The sequence below is a fragment of the Mchenga conophoros genome, linkage group LG4, assembly GCF_057382185.1.
Source record: "Mchenga conophoros isolate Kocher_MC1m ecotype Shallow Benthic linkage group LG4, M_conophoros_male_GT1.1, whole genome shotgun sequence".
Taxonomy (NCBI): domain Eukaryota; kingdom Metazoa; phylum Chordata; class Actinopteri; order Cichliformes; family Cichlidae; genus Mchenga; species Mchenga conophoros.
The window spans coordinates 22,217,520-22,236,006 of record NC_140529.1 but is presented as its reverse complement, the minus strand read 5'-3'; the positions used below and the strand labels follow the sequence as shown (position 1 = coordinate 22,236,006).

At 38.4% G+C, this 18,487-nt stretch overlaps 4 protein-coding genes across 11 annotated transcripts in view; 1 reads left to right on the top strand and 3 right to left on the bottom strand.

Annotated features, from left to right (window-relative positions):
* The window catches only part of LOC146576029 (septin-9-like), an 81,183-nt gene that overhangs the window by 44,520 nt on the left and 18,176 nt on the right, over positions 1-18,487 (top strand). Inside the window, exon 1 of one of the 7 annotated variants that reach the window (XM_085271026.1) lies at positions 18,015-18,115. The exons of the other annotated variants lie outside the window; for them this stretch is intronic. The gene's annotated coding sequence lies outside the window, so the exon portion shown is untranslated. Of the gene's footprint in view, positions 1-18,014; positions 18,116-18,487 lie in introns of those variants that run through there. 7 annotated transcript variants of the gene reach the window in all.
* LOC146576032 (uncharacterized) lies at positions 383-5,104 on the bottom strand. 2 transcript variants are annotated; one of them, XM_085271030.1, is made up of 2 exons: positions 5,082-5,104; positions 383-4,210 (listed from the first exon to the last, which is right to left on the bottom strand). In XM_085271030.1, exon 2 carries the CDS (start codon positions 4,207-4,209, stop codon positions 2,770-2,772), a length of 1,440 nt encoding a protein of 479 aa, XP_085127156.1. In that variant the 5' UTR covers position 4,210; positions 5,082-5,104; the 3' UTR covers positions 383-2,769. The 2 variants fall into 2 exon arrangements, with proteins under 2 accessions (XP_085127156.1, XP_085127155.1); XM_085271029.1 differs by lacking the exon at positions 5,082-5,104 and adding an exon at positions 4,595-4,698.
* LOC146576031 (uncharacterized) lies at positions 5,521-10,223 on the bottom strand. Its single transcript, XM_085271032.1, has 2 exons — positions 9,373-10,223; positions 5,521-8,449 (listed from the first exon to the last, which is right to left on the bottom strand). Exon 2 carries the CDS (start codon positions 8,443-8,445, stop codon positions 7,753-7,755), a length of 693 nt encoding a protein of 230 aa, XP_085127158.1. The 5' UTR covers positions 8,446-8,449; positions 9,373-10,223; the 3' UTR covers positions 5,521-7,752.
* On the bottom strand, positions 11,639-13,931 carry LOC146576030 (uncharacterized). The gene is made up of 2 exons (XM_085271031.1): positions 13,744-13,931; positions 11,639-13,030 (listed from the first exon to the last, which is right to left on the bottom strand). The coding sequence occupies exon 2, from the start codon at positions 13,027-13,029 to the stop codon at positions 12,175-12,177; it is 855 nt and encodes a 284-aa protein (XP_085127157.1). The 5' UTR covers position 13,030; positions 13,744-13,931; the 3' UTR covers positions 11,639-12,174.

The window sequence follows — 18,487 nt, the reverse complement described above, 5'->3', positions numbered from 1 at the left end:
GATTTTCAATTTTTTTTGTAGTTTATTGCACTTTTTTGCAATTTATGTAATTACTATGGACTTAATGCATACATATTATTAAAATATGGGCTATAACAGTTGTATTGATGTATAGCAACTTGAAATGCTCCCACAAATGGCACTACAACATGTAAAAAAAATAATAATATAAGCTCTGGTGGACTTGGTTCTATGGTAGGTCTTAAAGGGTTAAATAAATATCGTCAAATAATCGTGATCTCAATTTCAGTGAAAATAATCGTGATTATCATTTTTGCCATAATCGAGCAGCCCTATAGCGTAGGCACTGATGAGCCTTACATTCTACGCATCTGCTTGTTTGTGTTTCTAAAGTTGGTTATGACACATCACAAAATAACCATTGCACACTTGAAAAAATGGTTTAATGAACGCACACTTTTCAAGATGACAGAAGAAATACAAAAAACATCTATAAAATGCATGTCTTATTCAAGATTCATCGATCAGAGCAATTGTCCATTTTTCTTACAAATCTGTGGCGAGCAACTACATCATACACAGTAAGCACAATTTTATGTAGTTCAAATGCTAAAAAGATATTTAGAAATCCCAAACATTTCATTACAAGCATTCTATGCAAGATTTAGAAAGCAAATCCATACAGCACAAAGTAAAATTAAACAGATGGCTGCAAAGCGTACAATGTAACAACTCCTGCTGGATTTTTGTTTCCATGTTTAATTAAACATCCTGCTGGTGGTCGGGGCCTTTTCTTGGTGAACAGTAAGGCGACTATAGCTTGGTTCAGTTGATATCTAGAGCATGTTGTGCCTCTTTGTGTTATTTACTGGTTTGAAGGCAAGGCAGTGTGCTAATGTGTTTAAATATCAGCGTTTACTCAACAGTCATTCAAAGTATTTTACGAAATTGGATTAAAATAACTTTATTTTTGAAGAAAATATATGTATTAAAAATGAATTGATGAATGAACAGAAAAGTATGATTAAAATTTAAAAATGTTAAAAAATATATAACACCGATTTAAAAACATATGTAAATATAGTGTAAAACAGGTAAACAATGATAGTAAATATCATTGAACACCTTTTTAATGAGAGCAGTTTATGTGATGTGACATTGATGAAATCCTGATTGGAAAATTTCATAGTAGAAATTTGTTTTCAAGCAGTTACTTAATCGTAATACGTAATCTTGCCAATAAATGGAAGATTTGAAATAGGCCAATAATTACTAATGGCCTCACTATCTGAATTTGTCCTTTTTGAAAAATACAGTCTTCACTGATGCAGAAGAAATACCAGGAAAAAACGTTCAGGAGCTAAGGTGCTGAAAAAAGTAAAAACTTGCTAGTTTAAATCGAGCTTCTCTGTTAGAATTGACTGTTACCGACTACAGAATCCTGTTACATCATTATTCTTACTTGCTGTCTTGATACACTCCTATGTGCTGATGTTGATTTTAGTTAAATTAGTCCTTGCACACATATGTTGGAGAAGCCCTGATTCCAAAGGTGCTATCTCATGGTTGTGTTGTTTCCTTGTGTTGCAGCCTGCAATAGGTTATTTAGGTTAGAGTTGTAGCTTTTCAGAGCCCTGTACTATGAAGCAAGTTCTACACACCCAGGGTATCTTTCTGTTATTTGGATTTACTTACTCTAACATCAGCAATTGAATAAACAGTTACACGAAGCTAGTTATCAACTCATTAACTCCAGGGTTTCCACTGCATGTTCACATAAAACGGTTGGTCAGATGCTGCCAACACCAATCTAAAAGGGGTGTTTCACGGGTCATATGACTCGTCCTCCACACAAAATGATCCCTACGAGTGTTGCTATCACAGACCTTATCAGATGATGATAAATGTTGATCAAAATTATGCAAAGAACATAAACTGTAAAATGCAACACTGTTGCAAAAAGGATGAGAGAAACTCATTAATCTTGTGACTTAGTGCATTGAGTGGTAAAGTAAACATTTTAATTCACATTAATTATTTTATGGCTGAGTGCATGCTCTGTGCTGTTGATTATTTCTAAGGTGATGGATGCACATTACAGCTGTTTACACTAGATGCATTTGAACATTAAAACTTACTGTCCCACAGGCTAATAAAGGAGATGTTGAAATGACTTCAGTTTGTCTGCAGATCAAAGTGACTTTGATTTGTTGAATAGGTATTCTTGGTGTTTTTCTTTTTGTGTCCCAGTGGCTGTATTATAAGATTTAGCAGCATTTAAAGTGAAGTATAAAAACATTTATACAATTTTATTAATTTTTTTTTTTTCAATGTTACTATGTTTACAGATTTTTAATCACCATTTGATAATGTCTGGTTTAGGTTGCGTAGGGATCATTTTGTGTATATGATCCATGAAATGCTCCTTTGAGATCAATCAGATGCTAAGACCACCCTTTTCATGTGAAAGAAGCTGGGAGTTAACTTGGCAAGTTGATAAACAGCTTCGTATGACTATGTATCCTGATCACCATTGAATCCAGGTAATTGAAAGATACTCTGGGTTTGCTTCATAGTATAGGGCCAGGCCTCTTGACAACAATAAACAACAACCATATGTTTGTAATGTCCCATAGCTGGTAATCATGATTGTTTCTTCAAAAGTGGTCTCTAGAAACCTTTCTGATCACTCTTAAGAGGCTGGTAATGACCTGAAATTAAAATCTGCTGCTAACACTTGTCTCTACTTTCTTTCTTTGGCTTTTTAAAAAAACATTATTCAATCAGTATTTAAAGGAGTAAATTTCTTCATTCAGCCCAGGGTGAGGTTCTTGCTTTCTCGATTTCATCCTGCAGTATGAAGCGTGCTTGCACTCCCGGGGCAATTGTCATGTCTGACTCGTACTCGTATACATTATAATTGTCCTGAGAATTGTTTTCTTTGAATTTTGTTGCCCATTGCCACTGCCACCATTCATAGTTTTTTGTGGCGTTATTTTCAGAGCTATAGAAGCCTACCCATGCGTTTTTAAATTCAGACTTCCAGTTATGGAAAGACTTTGTCACTGTTAAGCGAGCACAAGCCTTGCCGTCATTTGCAAAGAGTTGCAGGTTAGCATTGTATCCTGTTATATTCACAGCTTTGGGATTTTTAAACTCACTGCCTCTGTCTATCTCCTTTCCTACTGAAATCCAGAAGAAAAATCGACTGACCTCATGCAGTCGTACCTGAAGGCCTTCATTCAGGGGTACTGATGTGTCATAACTGCTTGACGCTATGTTCTCAATACATTTAGAAGTCAGGGCTTTCTCTTCCTGATTATTCTGGTAAAGTGCCACCATCACATTTCGTTTAAGAAGGTCACTATGAACATTGCTCCAAATAATTCTGGCGTTTCCACTTTTGCCTGTTGTCACCTTCAGTTTTATCCCATTTCTGTGATCCACTTGATCTTTTGCAGACATCCCAGAAGTGACATTTTGCCTGCTCTCCAAATCAGGTTGTGTGTTCCTTCTTGGTGCTGGCTGACGTCTGCTGTTGTGTTTGTGAGAGGAATACTTTTCTGGGATCACAATAAACAAAAACAGTCCAAGACAAGCAAGCTCATCCCAGATATCCATAATTTCCCATAGCTGGGAATCATCAGCACTGCTTCCAAAGTGGTCTCTGAGAGACCTCATTGAGTTGATGTTATTGCGGTCCAAGGAAAACTTTCTGATCGCTCTTAGGAGGCAGACGGTGACTGGATATGTATGTTGTGGATCATAATCTGTCCCTTGATCTTCATATGTCTCATAATGCTGTGTGATATAGACTTGGTCTATTATCCGTGCTGCATTCTGCTGCCTGACTCTAATTATAATGCGAACCCTGTTACTGTCCTCAATGTCTGACTCGGCGACATAATCTGGAAGTCCCAGTGATGCATCTTGGTAGCTATTACCAACAGTGTAGTATCGGTATCCCCTCGGCAGTGGGTCTAACAGCTCTTCATTGTTGCGATAATAATGTGAGCCATAAGCACCACTGTTTGGGTCAAAGGTCAGCAGGATATCATCATTGTTGTTAATGTCAATTTCATTGGCAAACCAGTGGAGCAAGCGGAGGCTGTACTCGGGCACAGACTGGCCAAAGCCTACCGTCTTCAGGTCACTGATTGAATTGAGCGCTCGTCTTACAGCTGACACAGAGGAGAGGGTCAGGAGGAGAGCAACACAGCAGCTGATTTGTCCTGATATCTTCAACATCCTGTAGAGATTTAAGAAGTTACTGGTTTCATTATTCATCTCTGCATCTTTACCTTACATTTGTTCATATTTTCCCAGTGGTCTTTAAACATTAGACATGTGTCCATATGAACCCTGCAGTAAGCTTTGCTAGTTATTGTGTGAGTGTGTCCAGGTGTGTGTGAGTGTGTCTGGGTGTGTGTACGTTTTGAGCTTTCCTGGTCCTTAAGTACAAGTTTGTCTGCTTCTAATTAAGCCAGAACGTTTTGTCCTGATGTTTGTTTGTGGGCTCATGAGCTGCTAAAATACAATTGCATGAGTAAACCTGAATATTTCCAAAAGCATTATCAAATTAATGTCTGTATTGACAGTTTTTGGGTTTTTTTTTAACACAGAATATACTTACTGATATAGCTGTGCTGCAATTCTAATGATGCTGCTGCTCATGGAGTGTTTATTATGATTGCTGCCTTTTCAGGAAGTAAAACAATCCACAACACAAAATATCGCAAAGTCCTCTGTAGACTCTGTGTAATAGAGACCAATAGTAACAATCCATCACATAAAAGCCTGCTTCAAATATTGAAATGCATTCAGTGGGTCAATAAAGCCATAGAACGAGGTGAATTTATGTTTGTGAATGTATGTTGTGTGGTTTTCTTCTTCTGTGTGAAAGGGTGCATTAGAAGTGTGTAATCAAAGAGACAGTCGACTCTCAGTATTTATTGTAACTTACTCCATATAAATTCCTCGTACAATGCTGTTAGCTGCACTGTCGTGTAAATAATTTTCCATTCAGAATAAATTCTAAGCAGAGAAACCTTTACAATAAAACCTAGAGTTAATCAGTCTCCAAATGATACAAATTAGCAGCAGAAAGTAAGAGAGCTTACCTGCCTTAGCCTGCTTCTGCCAGTGTCTGAGCTCTCTGTGTAGGAGCAGACATAACTCACTTTAGGTTTCTGTTTCCCTGAAAATGAAACTAAAGCAGCCGGAAAGGCTAGCGCTAACGGGAAGTTTCATAATACAGCTGTTTGCATGAAACCTCGTCCTCATGGAGAAAAACAGAACAGTATTTTAGCATTTTAGTTGGGTACACAGCCAAGTGACACTTTTATATGCAATTGCCACAGCTCTCGACCTTCCTTTTTTTGTTTCTTTGTTTTGTTTTTAAAGCAGATTATTGGCCTCAAACACTTTTTTCCTTTTTTTTTTTTTTTTTAAATCTTTTGCTATTATCAGAAAGTGTAGAAATCTACGTAGTGCATTGCAAACCTCATATCAGCTATGTTGTAAAACATAGAAGAGCCAGATGAAATTGAATCAAGTGAATCTTGTTTGTTATAGCCCAGTACCTAACCAGACCACACAGTTAATTTACTTTTTAAGCAAGACTAAAATATCAAATACAAAGTTTGAGTCAACACAGTTGTAACACATCACATAAAATGACTGTCCCCAATTAAAAATACAGTTTAATGAGCACAACATTTTAAAAATGCAATACAATACCAAAACAGTAACACAACACGTCTCTGACATTCATCTGTCAGAGTAATTGTCCGTTCTCCTCCCTGGATGAATCTGCTGGGAGTAACTACTGTTGATTAGACTTGATTAGATATTTGACAAATACAAATGCACAATTTTGAAGTCCACACACAAAATGTTGATTTTTGTGACTTGCTGTCAAAGTGATTTATTACAAGCATGCTATAACCAGCCTGTCTTTTAAATCTAACACAAAATAAACTCATAGTCCAGGTTAAAACAAAAATGAAAAAAAGATAATGACATGGTTGCAAATTGTACAGCAGAAACTATTAGTCATGTAATCAAACTCAGATAACTGCCCTGTTGTCCCGGTCAAGACAAAGATGCTCCAGGTTCTCTGGTCCTGAGCACAATTTTAGTTACTGATTAAACTATACTGTTGTTAGGGCTGTGTGATATGACCAAAATCTCATATCCCGATATTAAGACATCTATCGTCCGATAACGATATAAATCACAAAAATGTAACAATTTCTGTAAATTCTGTGAATCTCGGGCAGCTCGACTTGCGTGAAGTGTTTCCAGCTGGGCGTCGTGTACCTGGAGTCGAGTGTTTTAACTGATGCATGAAACTATACATTTTTAGACATAGGTTGTAACGGCCGCCGTTTTCTTTGTGAGTAATTATTACACAGCGTGCTGCGGGGAAAAGCCTGTTCTAACGTTTGAGTCTAAGGTTTATTTTTTTAGCACCTGGCGGCTCTTTTTTGCTTCTCATCCGTAAATACTCGGCACCTTTCACGTGATTCAGTTTATTTTGAAAAGTCTCAACAGGATCTTGAGCTTTATTGTGAAAGCTTTATGTGGAAAATAAACAAGCGGACACACGATGGTTTTTCCGTTGTTGTTGCTAACGACAACGCATAAAAACAAGCGCTTGTCTGTCTGTAGTGTGGTTAAATATAAGAGAAAGAAAGAACTTTAAGAAATGAATATAGTCACTACAGTGGTCGTGTCCAAATTCATGGGCTGCATCCTCCTGAGGACTCAGAAGGTCGGGTAGGCCGGAAGTAAACGGCTGGGGAAATTGGACGGTCTAGCTTTCTGATTAGCGTCACCGCTGTCTCGGTGGAGTTTAATAAACTCTGCCGTCTGCTCCTTGCCATCTAAATTATAACAGGACACTGGCGTAAATTCTCGACCGTCTCACACTTCTGTTTAATCAGTTTTCTGTTTGATGTTTATTCAGCTGTGTAAAAACCAAGGAGGAACCCACCCGGGGATTAATAAAGTTTTATTTTATCTAATCTAATCTAATAACTTTAATCTCAGCCAAACCGATTTACTCACAAACAAACAAAACACTGAAAAAAGCCCAACAATAACATTTTTAGGTTGTCTAAGTGACATATATTACGTTTAACCTGAGTAGCGACAGTCCACAGTGATCTGAAAATGATGTGCCGGGAGTTGTGCCGTTCTCGGCGGCTTCAGTGACCCTCGAGCTCCCGACTAGCTATCGAGCTGGTGGGTAGCAGATGTCTTCGAAAATGTCGAGGCACTTTTGCAAATATGCGATATCTTGATAAACCGAGCAGATATTTGATGTTTACACAGCTACTTTCTCTCCTGAAAATATGTTAAAAGTTTATTTTGTGACCCAGAAAGATTAGTATGAGTAATTTTAAAACTTGGTAGCGGCCGCCATTGTTGGAAACTGGAGTTTGGCTGGGCCGCGCTATGAATTCTGGGATATGGTAGTTCACGAAGGACACACCCGACCCATCCTTCAAATTCGGGGAAAAGGAGGACGCATTTGTCGGCTGCATTCGGAGGAGTCTACGAATTTGAACAGCCTTCGGCACGTCGCTGTGACATAATCGGTCTACAAATGCGGCCTCAGGAGGATGCAGCCCATGAATTTGGACACGACCAGTGACCATCAAAATAATGAAAACATATTGCCGTAAACAGTTTACTTTGCGACACCACGAAACAAACGATAGCGTAAAATGCAACGATAGACGTTTTTATATCGTCATCCGATATATATCGTTATATCGAACAGCCCTATCTGTTGTATTTATTTGCTGTTGACAAAAAGGAAATGAACAAAATGAAGACTAAAACAACCAAAGCGAGCAACCAATCATTCCAACCATTAGGTTGTCCATTTCTTCTTGTTGCAGCCTCTCTGTTTCCAGTGTCCCATGACTGGGATGCGTTTACACGATGTATCGGTGAGTTGTCCATACGAGCCCTTCTGATCTCTCTTAGGAGGTTAGTAGAGATCAGGTACGTTTGTTCTGGATCGTACTCTGACCTTTGGTAGTCAAATGTCTGATAATGCTGTGTAATATAGACTTGGTCTACTGTCTGTGACTGCTCCCTGACTCTAATTATGATTCGGGCCCTGTTTCTCCTATGAGATGGAAGCTGGAGTGATGTCTGTTGATTGACATTGCCAAGAGTGTAGTATCTGTACCCCCTTGGCAATTCATCTAGCAACCCCTCAAAGTTGCCGTAATGATGTGAGCCATAATCACAGTGTGGGTCAAAGTTCAGTCGTATGACACCATTTGTATCAATTTCAATTTTGTTGGCAAACCAGCGGAGCAATTCTTGGCTCTCCATAGGTACCGATTGGCCAAATCTGACTGACTGTAGCTCACTGATTGAATTGAGCATTCGTTTTACAGCTGAAACTGATGTAAAGATCAGAAGAGCCACACAGCAGCAGATGATCTTTCCTGACATCTTCATCAGCCTGTAGAGAGATTTAAGTAGTTAGTGAATCCATGCATTTTCTGTCCTTACAAGGTTTTTTTTTTTTTTTGTCTTTTTGTGTGACCTTTGATGCATATAATAGTTATGATTACATATTTTTATCACCATGCTACCATTTAAAAAAAATTTCTGTTCCTAGTCTGTAATTAAGCATTAATCATTTGGTCGTACAAACACTGAAACAGGTTTTATTTACTTTTCCTGGTGAATGGTATTAGCCATTCACCAGGAAAAGTAAATTAAAGTTTTATTAAATTAGAGGGGGGGGGGGTGTTAACCCAGAGAACAACAAATGCTACAAAGTTACAAAATCATTTCTAAAAATGTCTTTTTATTTCTTAAATAAAGAGATTTTGTTTTTAACTTAAATTCAGAGATTCTCTTGTTTTCCCAAACAGTCTTAACTTCCTGAACAGGACCTGAGAGGAGGTAATGATAGGGGAGTGTCACACTAGTAACTCTTCATTTATAATCAAAACTTGTTTGACTTGTCCACTGATGCCTCCTGTCAGCTGCAGATAAACAAGAGGGCGGGATCACTGAACGGTCTGCTTAGAGTAATTAAACAAAGCAGAGATTCCGAAAATGTTTTCATGTTGTATTAGATAAAGCCAGTTGCTAATCTTAATGAACTGTATTTCACTTTTTATTGGCCATGGCACTGGTTTCATGACACTCCCAATAACTGTGTCAGGAAGTTACACAAATTAAAATTCAAAGCTTTAATACTAATCCTGCAGACTTGCAGATCATATTGAATGGAAGTATGTATGCTTGTAATTAGTCCAAATCCACTTTGTTGTGTATGGAATATTTTGTCACCTGTGGAATAGATTCTGCATTAGAGATGTGGGTAAATTCCTCACCAGTTGAGTAAGGAATTTAGAAAATGAGGGAACTTACCTGTGTCGGTATGCTTCTCTCAGTCTGATCTATTTGTTGTGTGAGAGCAGTTTTAACTTCTTTTAGGTTTCGCTTTCCTTGTAAATAAATCCAGAGGAGCTTTGACAGTTGTGAAGAGGAAGTTGAAAAACAACTGTGTTCATTTGACTTCCTTCCGTTTTTAAAGACAAAAAAACATTTCAGTATCTGGTAGAGCTGGGCGATAGAACGATAACGATATGTATCGCGATATAACTTTTACTCGATAGAGAAATTAAGCTATCGCGATAGACCTCGCCGCTCTTGTCCTCAAAAAAAAAAAAAAAAAAAAAAAAAAAAAAAGGTCAGCCAATCCAAATTAAGTAGCGCAGAGCCGAACCAATCACAGCCGCAGCGTCACGTCGCGTGACTTGTTACGTACAGCACAAGTGCCAAGCCGCACGTGTGTTTGTTTGGGAAGCAGCCAGCGGGTAATGGAGGAAATGAGTGTGCCGACTAGAAAAATCAACCGAGCGTGACCGAAGAGAAAACAGATGATGGTTCCAATGCCGGAGAGATTGTCGAACGGAAGAGCCATAGAAGTTCCGTAGTGTGAAGGTATTTCGGCTATTTCAAGTCTGACAAAAAACAGAGTAGCGTGCACTGTAAATTGTGCCGAAAGCAAGTCTGGAAATACAATAAACTGGTGCATGCGTCACACTGTGCGCCACGTTATTGTTTCGGTGAAATGAATTTCTACAATACTGTTAATTCTACTCTCTGCAGTGTTTAAATGCTTACATATACACACAGTTACTGTCCCTCCACACATACGACTCGGTTCTGCTTCTGTGCCCCAGCTTTGTTTACTTTTTCCCACCGAGGCTTCTAGACTTCTGATTGGCCGACATTTCTGCACGGTTAGGAATCTAGCGCCACCTGCTGCTTTGGCATGTTCATAGCAGCGTTTTCCTTCATTTCTGCCTTTATGTGTGGACGGGATTATTTTTTAAAACGAAAACTCTCCGTTTTCAAAAATACCCGTGTACGTGTGGACGTAGCCTCAGTCTCTGACTGGAAGCGCTAATTCGTCATTCGGCTTTTGTCAGACTAAAGTAACTGTTAAAACTGTTTGAAAAGCTCAGCTATACAACAAGGAGAGATTGAGAATTTCCTTTTAGTTCTCAGTTTATTTGATATTGACAAAAGTTAGTCAGTTTTGTCTGTTCTTCTGTAAAACAAACTAAGATTTATTTTTAGAATTAATATTTTGTTTCTAAGTGGAATTGACAATTTAGTCTGTTTCGTTTGTTCTATTTTGAAACTTAAACGCTTTAGCGGCTGCCTTGTGTGTAGTTTGCAATATTTGCCTTTATTTATCTGAAAAAGTCTCATGTTCCTTAAGTACATCTACCCTGTTGAACTTATTATGGGAAATAAATATTTAAATAAAAACAAGCTGCTGATTATTTCACATTTTACTTGTGAGCAACGGCACATTTAAATCTTACAAATATAGTTATTTGGCTCATATCGTGATAGATATCGTTATCGCCTGAAATGAAAAAAACATATCGTGATATGAAAAAATCTCATATCGCCCAGCTCTAGTATCTGGTAGTTTGGCAGTCACGTGTCTGTTAACAGCTGATTATTGGCCATTTATGAGCAGGCTTGTAATGGAAACTTTGAATATGGGCGTGTCTGCCTTGGGTGTCGAACTGTGACACTGCAGTAGTCTCTCCTGTACCAAATGATCACATATGAATTTCACACAATGTGCACATGTTTTTGAATTTGGTGTTTTCTTGAATGATTGTTGTTTTCTTAATTTAAGTTTTTATTGTTTAAAGATGATCTGTAGTCATTATATAAAAACTTGAGATTATTTCTGTGTCCAAAAATATGTGTGTCACAGCTCATGACTTTACTAGAGTAGATTGAAATATTCGCACATAATCCGTGTCTGCTTTTTGTTTGAGACTGGATGTTTTTGTTTGTTTTAATGCAGGTTATTGGTCTCTCACACTGGCTGCATTTTTGGTCTTTTGCCATTATCAGGACGTGTAGAAATTTACTATTACTTTTTTATTTTATTATTACTTTACTATTATATCAGCTACATTTTGAAACTTGGAAGACACAGATGGATTTGAATCAAGTGAATCGTATATTTATTTTAGGCCAGTAAGTCACCAGGGCATGCAGTTAGTTTTCATTGTGAACAATGCACATATATCTAATATGTGCATGTCTAATACAACTTTTGAATCAAGACGGTTACAACACATCATTGAAAATGACCATCTCACGCTTGAAAATACAGTTTAATGAGCACAAAAGTTTCAAGATTACAGAGAAAATACAAAAGCATCAGTCAAATACACTCTTAATCAACATGTCTGTCATTTCTCCATCAGGATTATTGTCCTTGAGCCTCACTGGATGAATCTGCTGGGAGTCACTACTGTTAGATTAGACATGAGTAGATGTTGTACAGATGATGCACAGTAAGAACCATTTTGAGTAGCTAATATACAAAATATTGATTTGGCCTTTCACTGAAAGCATGCTGTGGGTCTATCCATTTAAAATTTTCAAACTTAGCACAAAATTAACTCATATTAGAGAGTAAAAATAACAAGTGAAAAGTGGAAAGTTTTATAACACTTTTACAAAATTTCTCATCAGTCATCTAGTGGTACAGATGTTGCAACTGGCTAATTGTTTTTTCCCAAAACAAGTGAAGACCATGTTCAAAATAAAGATCCAGATGGTTTTCTGGTCCAACAGTTAGTTAGTTAGAGTCTATCTTGGAACAAGTTTTCTCTTCACATTGTTTACTTATTTTTTATTTGCTGCTGCGAACAAAAGAGAACACAAAACAGCAACTACCAAAAAAACTGCAAACAACAAACGACATAAGAAACCTAGACAGTCTTGAATATTGCTCCATAAATCATTTCTTCTTGATGCCAACTGGACTTGGTTACAGTAGGATTGTACTGGCCCAGCATACCCCACAATGTGGAACAACAGTCCGAGAGAAGCAAGGTGACCCCACATGTTTCTGATGCGTTCTAACTGCAAATCATTAGCCCTGCGTCCAAAGCGATCCCTAAGATACCTTAATGATATCATGTCATCACTGTCCATAGAAAACTCTCTGATCTCTCTTAAGAGGTTGGTAGTGACCTCATATGTTTGATCTGGATCATAATCTGACCTTCGATAGTTAAATTGGTTATAATGCTGCGTGATATAGACACGCTCTACTTGTCGCACTCCATATGCCTCCATGACTCTAATAACGACTCGAACTCTGTTTCCATGTCCTGACTGGGCTCGGACATGAGGTGGTAATTGGGCTGCTGTTGATTCATTGATGTTACCAATGGTGTAGTATGTGGATCCCGGCGATAGTTCAAACAGCCTCCCACTGTTGCCATAATAGTGGGACCCATAATCATGGTTTGGGTTAAAGGTCAGATGTATGACATCGTTTCTGTCAATGTTAACAGTGTTGGCAAACCAGTGGAGCAGCACAAGACTGTGGATCGGCACAGACTGGCCGAAGCCTACTGACATCAAATCATTGATTGAATTGAGTGTTCGTCTTACAGCTGACACAGAAGTCAGGGTCAGGAGCAGAGCCACACAGCCACACAGCACAGTAATTCTTGCTGACATCATCATCATCCTGTAGAGAAATTTACATGCTTATTAGTTTTATTGTTCGTCCATATTTTAGCCCATGCTGTCATTGTGACCAGTGATCTAATGATTATGTGATATTTTCATTACCATGCAATCATTTGTCCTACTCTGTATTTAAACATTATTTAAAACTGGTTTCACAGGTGTTTTCCCCCTGATTAATACCATCCATTATGTGATGAAGCCTCCTTTCAGCTTCAGATAAATAACAAAGTAAAAGTCCCTAAACGGTCAGGTTAAAGAAGAGCAATAAAACAAAGTAGATATTGTTTTATGGCAGTTTTAGAGTCAAAGACTTGTAACGAAAACATGCCTTAACATTTGTATTTGTCCAAACAGTGATCCTAATGAATTAATTTAGAATTTAATTTTTTTCAGTCTGGCACTGGTCCCATGAAAATCACCTAAACTAACTAGATTTTAAACTAATTAAACAAAACAAATTGAAAATTGTTGCTGCAGACTTAAGTGCAATTTTGCAGGAGTGTTTGTATTTGCAAGAAAAACTTATGGGAAGACAGACGGAGTGAAATGTAATCCACTTCATAGTGAAATCTAATACAAAAACGGTCAACTTCATTGTATTTGTAAATATTTTGTCACCTGATAAACGCTGCATTAGTGATTGTAAATGTGTCAGCAGTCATGTGAGCAAAAGTAAGCAAAAATGTAGCCGCTAGAAAACAAGACGCTTACCTGCGTAAATCTGCTGCTTTCGATGGCTGATCTGTATGTTTGTGTGAGCCTGTAGTAACTCCCTTTAGATTTCACTTTCCTTAGAAACGAAACCAGGAAAACAAGCTTTGCCGGTTGTTTTGCTGTTAGAGGAAATTTGACAGTCTGCCTGTTAAAAAAGACTTCTTCACTGTAATAGAGCAAAACCAGCTTGCATTTCAGTGTGGGTTTTTTTTTTTTTTGTTCTGTTTTGTTTCTTTTTGTGGTAATTTGGTTCTGTTAAAATACAAAAGCTGATTATTGGTCATTTAATCCAAAGTCTGAATATGGGTGTGTCTGCCCGACTGCAGAGGTGAGGGACTGAAATTGCAGTCGAGTCTCTCGTGTTGTAGTTGAGTGAATTTTAAATAGTGTACACGTGTTTTTAATGGCTATGTTTTCATTTATAATTTGTTTACTTTAGTTTTCATTGTTTAAAGATGTTCTGTAGTTCCTGTCACCATATAAAAACTTTACGATTATGTACAAAGATGTTTGCACCACAACTCAAATTTTAAGTTTCATCATGTTAAAATAACTAAATATACACTTGCCAAATTTTTAGATATGCAAGTTTTGCACTGCAAAGCTGAGGCTGGAGACTGACCCATGCTGTTTTGAAGCTCGTGGAGCTGCTTCTACTGCTGCAACTCTACCAGCTACCAGCAGATGCTGCTGTCACACAGGTAGTTGGCCTTGCACCTGGAAGGTAGCGCCTGGTGCTGGAAAACATTTGTCAAAGATACGTTGAAGTCCACTGTATTATACATTAAGAAGCACAATACACAAACACAGAGCTGAGTGGCTCAGTGTCGGCATACACACACATCGGGTGGAGGAGGGTGAAGGAGCTGTTTTCAGAACCCTGAGAGGGCCTCATTCAGCTGTTTACTACAAATCCTCCTCAGTGAGGAAGTACTTCCTCTTCCCAGAGAATTGGATTCATGTGACATCTTCAAACCCCCCCCCCCCCCCCCCCCACACACACACACACACACACACACACACACACACACACCCCCACACTGTTTCTATTACTTCAGAGGACACTGACCTACATTAATTTCCGGTAGATTTGCCCTAAAGTTGGCCCCTAAATGTTATTTACATTGCGAGTGTTTACTCTTCATCTCCAAATGGAAATCCAAGCGTCACAGTGTGACGGTGCACAATAGATTTTTAGGTTAAGTAAACTCACAAATGTTTACACATAAAGACATGCTCAAGTTTCTCCTTTTATCCTGTACGGAGGCTTAAGTATTCCTTCTGGGTGAGGTAGAAACACACACACACACAAAGGAAACATTTAGTTTCTCCGTGGCCACCACCCACATCTTTCACATGAGCAGCATGAGTGTTGCAGAAATGAATAAGGTCCTTGCTGTTGATCTAATTTTTCTGTACTTGCTTTTTTGTTTTTTAGAAACCTCAGCATGCATGTCAGCTAACGAACCTTTATTTATTTATTTTTGGTAGTGTCATTTATCAGCCTAAGATGGTTCATAGCAGAACTGTACACACACCCTGTGCACTGCAGTCTACTGAATACTGATTTAAGATGTGTTGCAGCCCTCTGTATTAGTCGTACACTACACTATTTTCCTGTGGAGGAAAAAGACAACCTGTGATGCCTTTAATGTAATGCGCCCAGTCAATCTATGGTTCTTCTGTATCTCTGTGTTATGAAAGTCCAACTGCAAGGAATACTGTCAGGGGTCAGCCAGGCAGCTTCATGCTCTGCCTGCCAGTACATGACACCATCTTGGCTCAGCGTGGCCCACAAACTTCAGCCCCTGACATCGGCTTTCTGTCTCCTTCTCCTCAAAATTAAGATTTTTTTTTTTCTTCTTTCATTTAAGAAGGCCGTGTCCCCAGCAGCACAGCAGCTCTGTAATAAAGAAGTCTGCCAAGTTATGTCAGATCAAACAAATGATGGTTGGCCCACGCTGCATGCATGCACGGTTCACTCAGGAGTCAGTGTTTTTAAGAAGAAAATCTGAAAGAGGGAATTTGTATCTCATAAAAAGTCTATTTTAGGCTTAAAAAAAGACAAGTTAATAGTGAGACCTTTGGAGAGCAGCTCCTGAGTGGCAGTGATGTTCAGAAGAGGAGTTTGTGTTTCGAGTTCAGAGTGGCACAGTTTTATGCACACAGCTGTTTACGTGACTTCAGGATGATGCTTTAGTCTTCCTAAATGTGGATTTTAATTTGTCTTAAGTCATGACCATTGCCCCTTTTTATTTAAACTATCTGTGGCTTGCTTCATCACTGGCATTGCTGCAATGCATATTAGGAGTGAAAAGCTCTGTTATGTCTTCCTATTGTATTATCTGCATAATCCACAGAAGAAGATTTCAAAGATGATTGTGTCGTGTTGGTGAAAAAAAGTGCAGCTGAGTAATAAACCAGCTCCTAAACCCATTATTAAGTGCTGTCAGAATTATCTACATTTCCAGTGTCTCCACTTTAAACATCAGGTTTTTATTGGGGAGATAAAGGTGAGCTTCAGAAAGAGTGAGTTGAAAAGAACGAAAAAGGTCAAAGAGCGAAAAGCTGTAAGAGAGACGGGGCCCCGAGTTTGGGGGGAAATTGCAGGGTTCTCCACCCTGTAAAACTAACGACAACAAGGGTTTATTTTACGTCCATATTTGGTAAAAACCTGGTTTTTATCACAGTTACAAGTCCAGCTATGTTTGTGTGTCGGATTTAATGAATCGTGTGTTGGTATTGTGCAGGACTCAGGTCCATATTGATGTTTCAGTTTCGTTAGATGGACATTGTTTAAAAGCCCTGGTTTATTTTGGCCTCTGAGTTTTGAGTAATGACACGTCTCTCCAACATATTACGCCTGGTTTTTTTCAGGAACCTGACTGTTCGTTTCAAGGAATGCAGGTGTTGCCCAGAGAGAGAGAGAGAGTGTGTGTGTGTGTGTGTGTGTGTGTGTGTGTGTGTGTCTGTTCATGTGGCTGTAAGGTTAAACTCAAGTTGCTGCACTGGTGTGTAATTACACTTCCTGTGAGCCTGAAAACAGCTGTTCCCTTCCTCTTTAATCTGGCATGAATATACACACTTCCAAAGAGTAGTAATCAGCCAAAGTGACTGGTTTGTTCTCAGGTACTGGAAGATAAGGGATCAGGTGTTTTTAACATCTCATTTTGCCATTCTTTAGATTTCGTCTTTTCGTATTTTGTTTATATTTTCACTGGAAAATAGTAATAGTTGTTGGTGTTTGCACTGTCATAATCAAATCTTTATTTTGAACATATAAGTAACAAGTGTCAATACGTATTAGGGAATAAAAGACAAATAAACACAATCATTAAAAGCCATCATATTCAAGAGGAAAACAAGAACAAGATGTTGACCATATCCTGGTCAGCCATTCCTACCCCCATCTAACTCATCTTATACATCTGTTTACAGTATACAATCTAATATATGCTATAAATAAATATACCTGCCTAATACATGGATTCATGTTATATTATTTTATTGCTTTTCATACTTTGTCATACTTTGTATACATGTGGCTTTTATTGTTACTGTAACAGCATTAAAGTGTTTGTACATCATCCCTGTAATGTTTTTTACTGTTGAAATGTCTGAGGATATCTTATCCAGGCTCTTGACTGTTGCCAAGCATTTCAGTTTAGTTGCTGTGGGATTATTCAGTACTTACAAAAGCTGCTTTAAAAAAACAACAATTTCCTGTGAATTTTTTAAAAAAAGGATAAATGTCATCATATCCCCTGCTCTGTCTGCTTGATTTCTTTGGCTTTATCTAAAACATTTTTACTCTTTTGTTTTTTCTTTTAAATGATTTGCTGTAAAAGCCAATATGATATAAAATTTGCAAAGATGGGGAAAAGAAATCAGTGAGTCTTGATTTATGGAGGGTACTGATTTGTTAAAGGGACTGAGTGTTAGTAGTTTGACGTAAAGATGAGGAGATAAGGAGTCCAGACAAAGTAATTAGTTTTTTGTTTTTTAATGTGGGACTTGAGGAGAAGCTGGCCTAAAGCCTGCAGAGCTGCAGGCGCACGCACACACAGCTCTTCTGTTGTTTCTTTATCGCAGCCACTGACGCTCTGTCTTTGTCCGTTCTCTGCTAACATTTACTTTTTATCGCATTGGAAGTTGTGGGGGTGTTTTTTCCCTTTTATTTGTCAGAGGGAGGGTCGGGGTTATTTGAAGGAAGTGGGCGTGTGGTGTTGCCTTGCGTGCAGAGTCACATGACAGGCATGGGTGGGAGGGGCAGTCAGGGAGCTTCCAGAGCCACAGCAGAGTTTGGCCTCTCACTGGAGCGCTGCACTTCGACAGGGGACAGCTCATACACACAAACACTTCACACACGGTGAGTGCTTTGCATACTGGCAGGGAGTGTGTGTGTGTGTGTGTGTGTGTGTGTGTGTGTTAAAAATCAGTTGGAAGTGGAGGAAGGAAGTTTTGTCCTTTGTTCTCGATTTGTGTGTTTGTCTTCTTAGCAGAAAGAAAACAGTTTGTTTTTGAGTCCAGCTGTTCAAACATGTAATGTTACTGATGTGTTTTAACCAAGCTTAAATATGCACGTGGCTATTAATTTGTTTGTTGTAAAGAAGCATGGTTGTGTATTTCACAGACAGTGCTCAGGATCTCAGGTTGGGATATTTTTCTCATTTTTGTGTGAGCATGCTTTCACGGATAATTACCATTGTTCAGATTTTGCATTCCCTGTCTTTCATCTCCT

Coding starts and splice junctions, on each gene's coding strand:
- LOC146576032 (XM_085271029.1), bottom strand. CDS start 4,635: ATGAGCAGCAGCATCATTAGAATTGCAGCACAGCTATATCA. Junction 4,211..4,594: donor ATTGCAGCACAGCTATATCA/GTAAGTATATTC, acceptor AAATCTCTACAG/GATGTTGAAGATATCAGGAC.
- LOC146576031 (XM_085271032.1), bottom strand. CDS start 8,445: ATGAAGATGTCAGGAAAGATCATCTGCTGCTGTGTGGCTCTTCTGATC.
- LOC146576030 (XM_085271031.1), bottom strand. CDS start 13,029: ATGATGATGATGTCAGCAAGAATTACTGTGCTGTGTGGCTGTGTGGCT.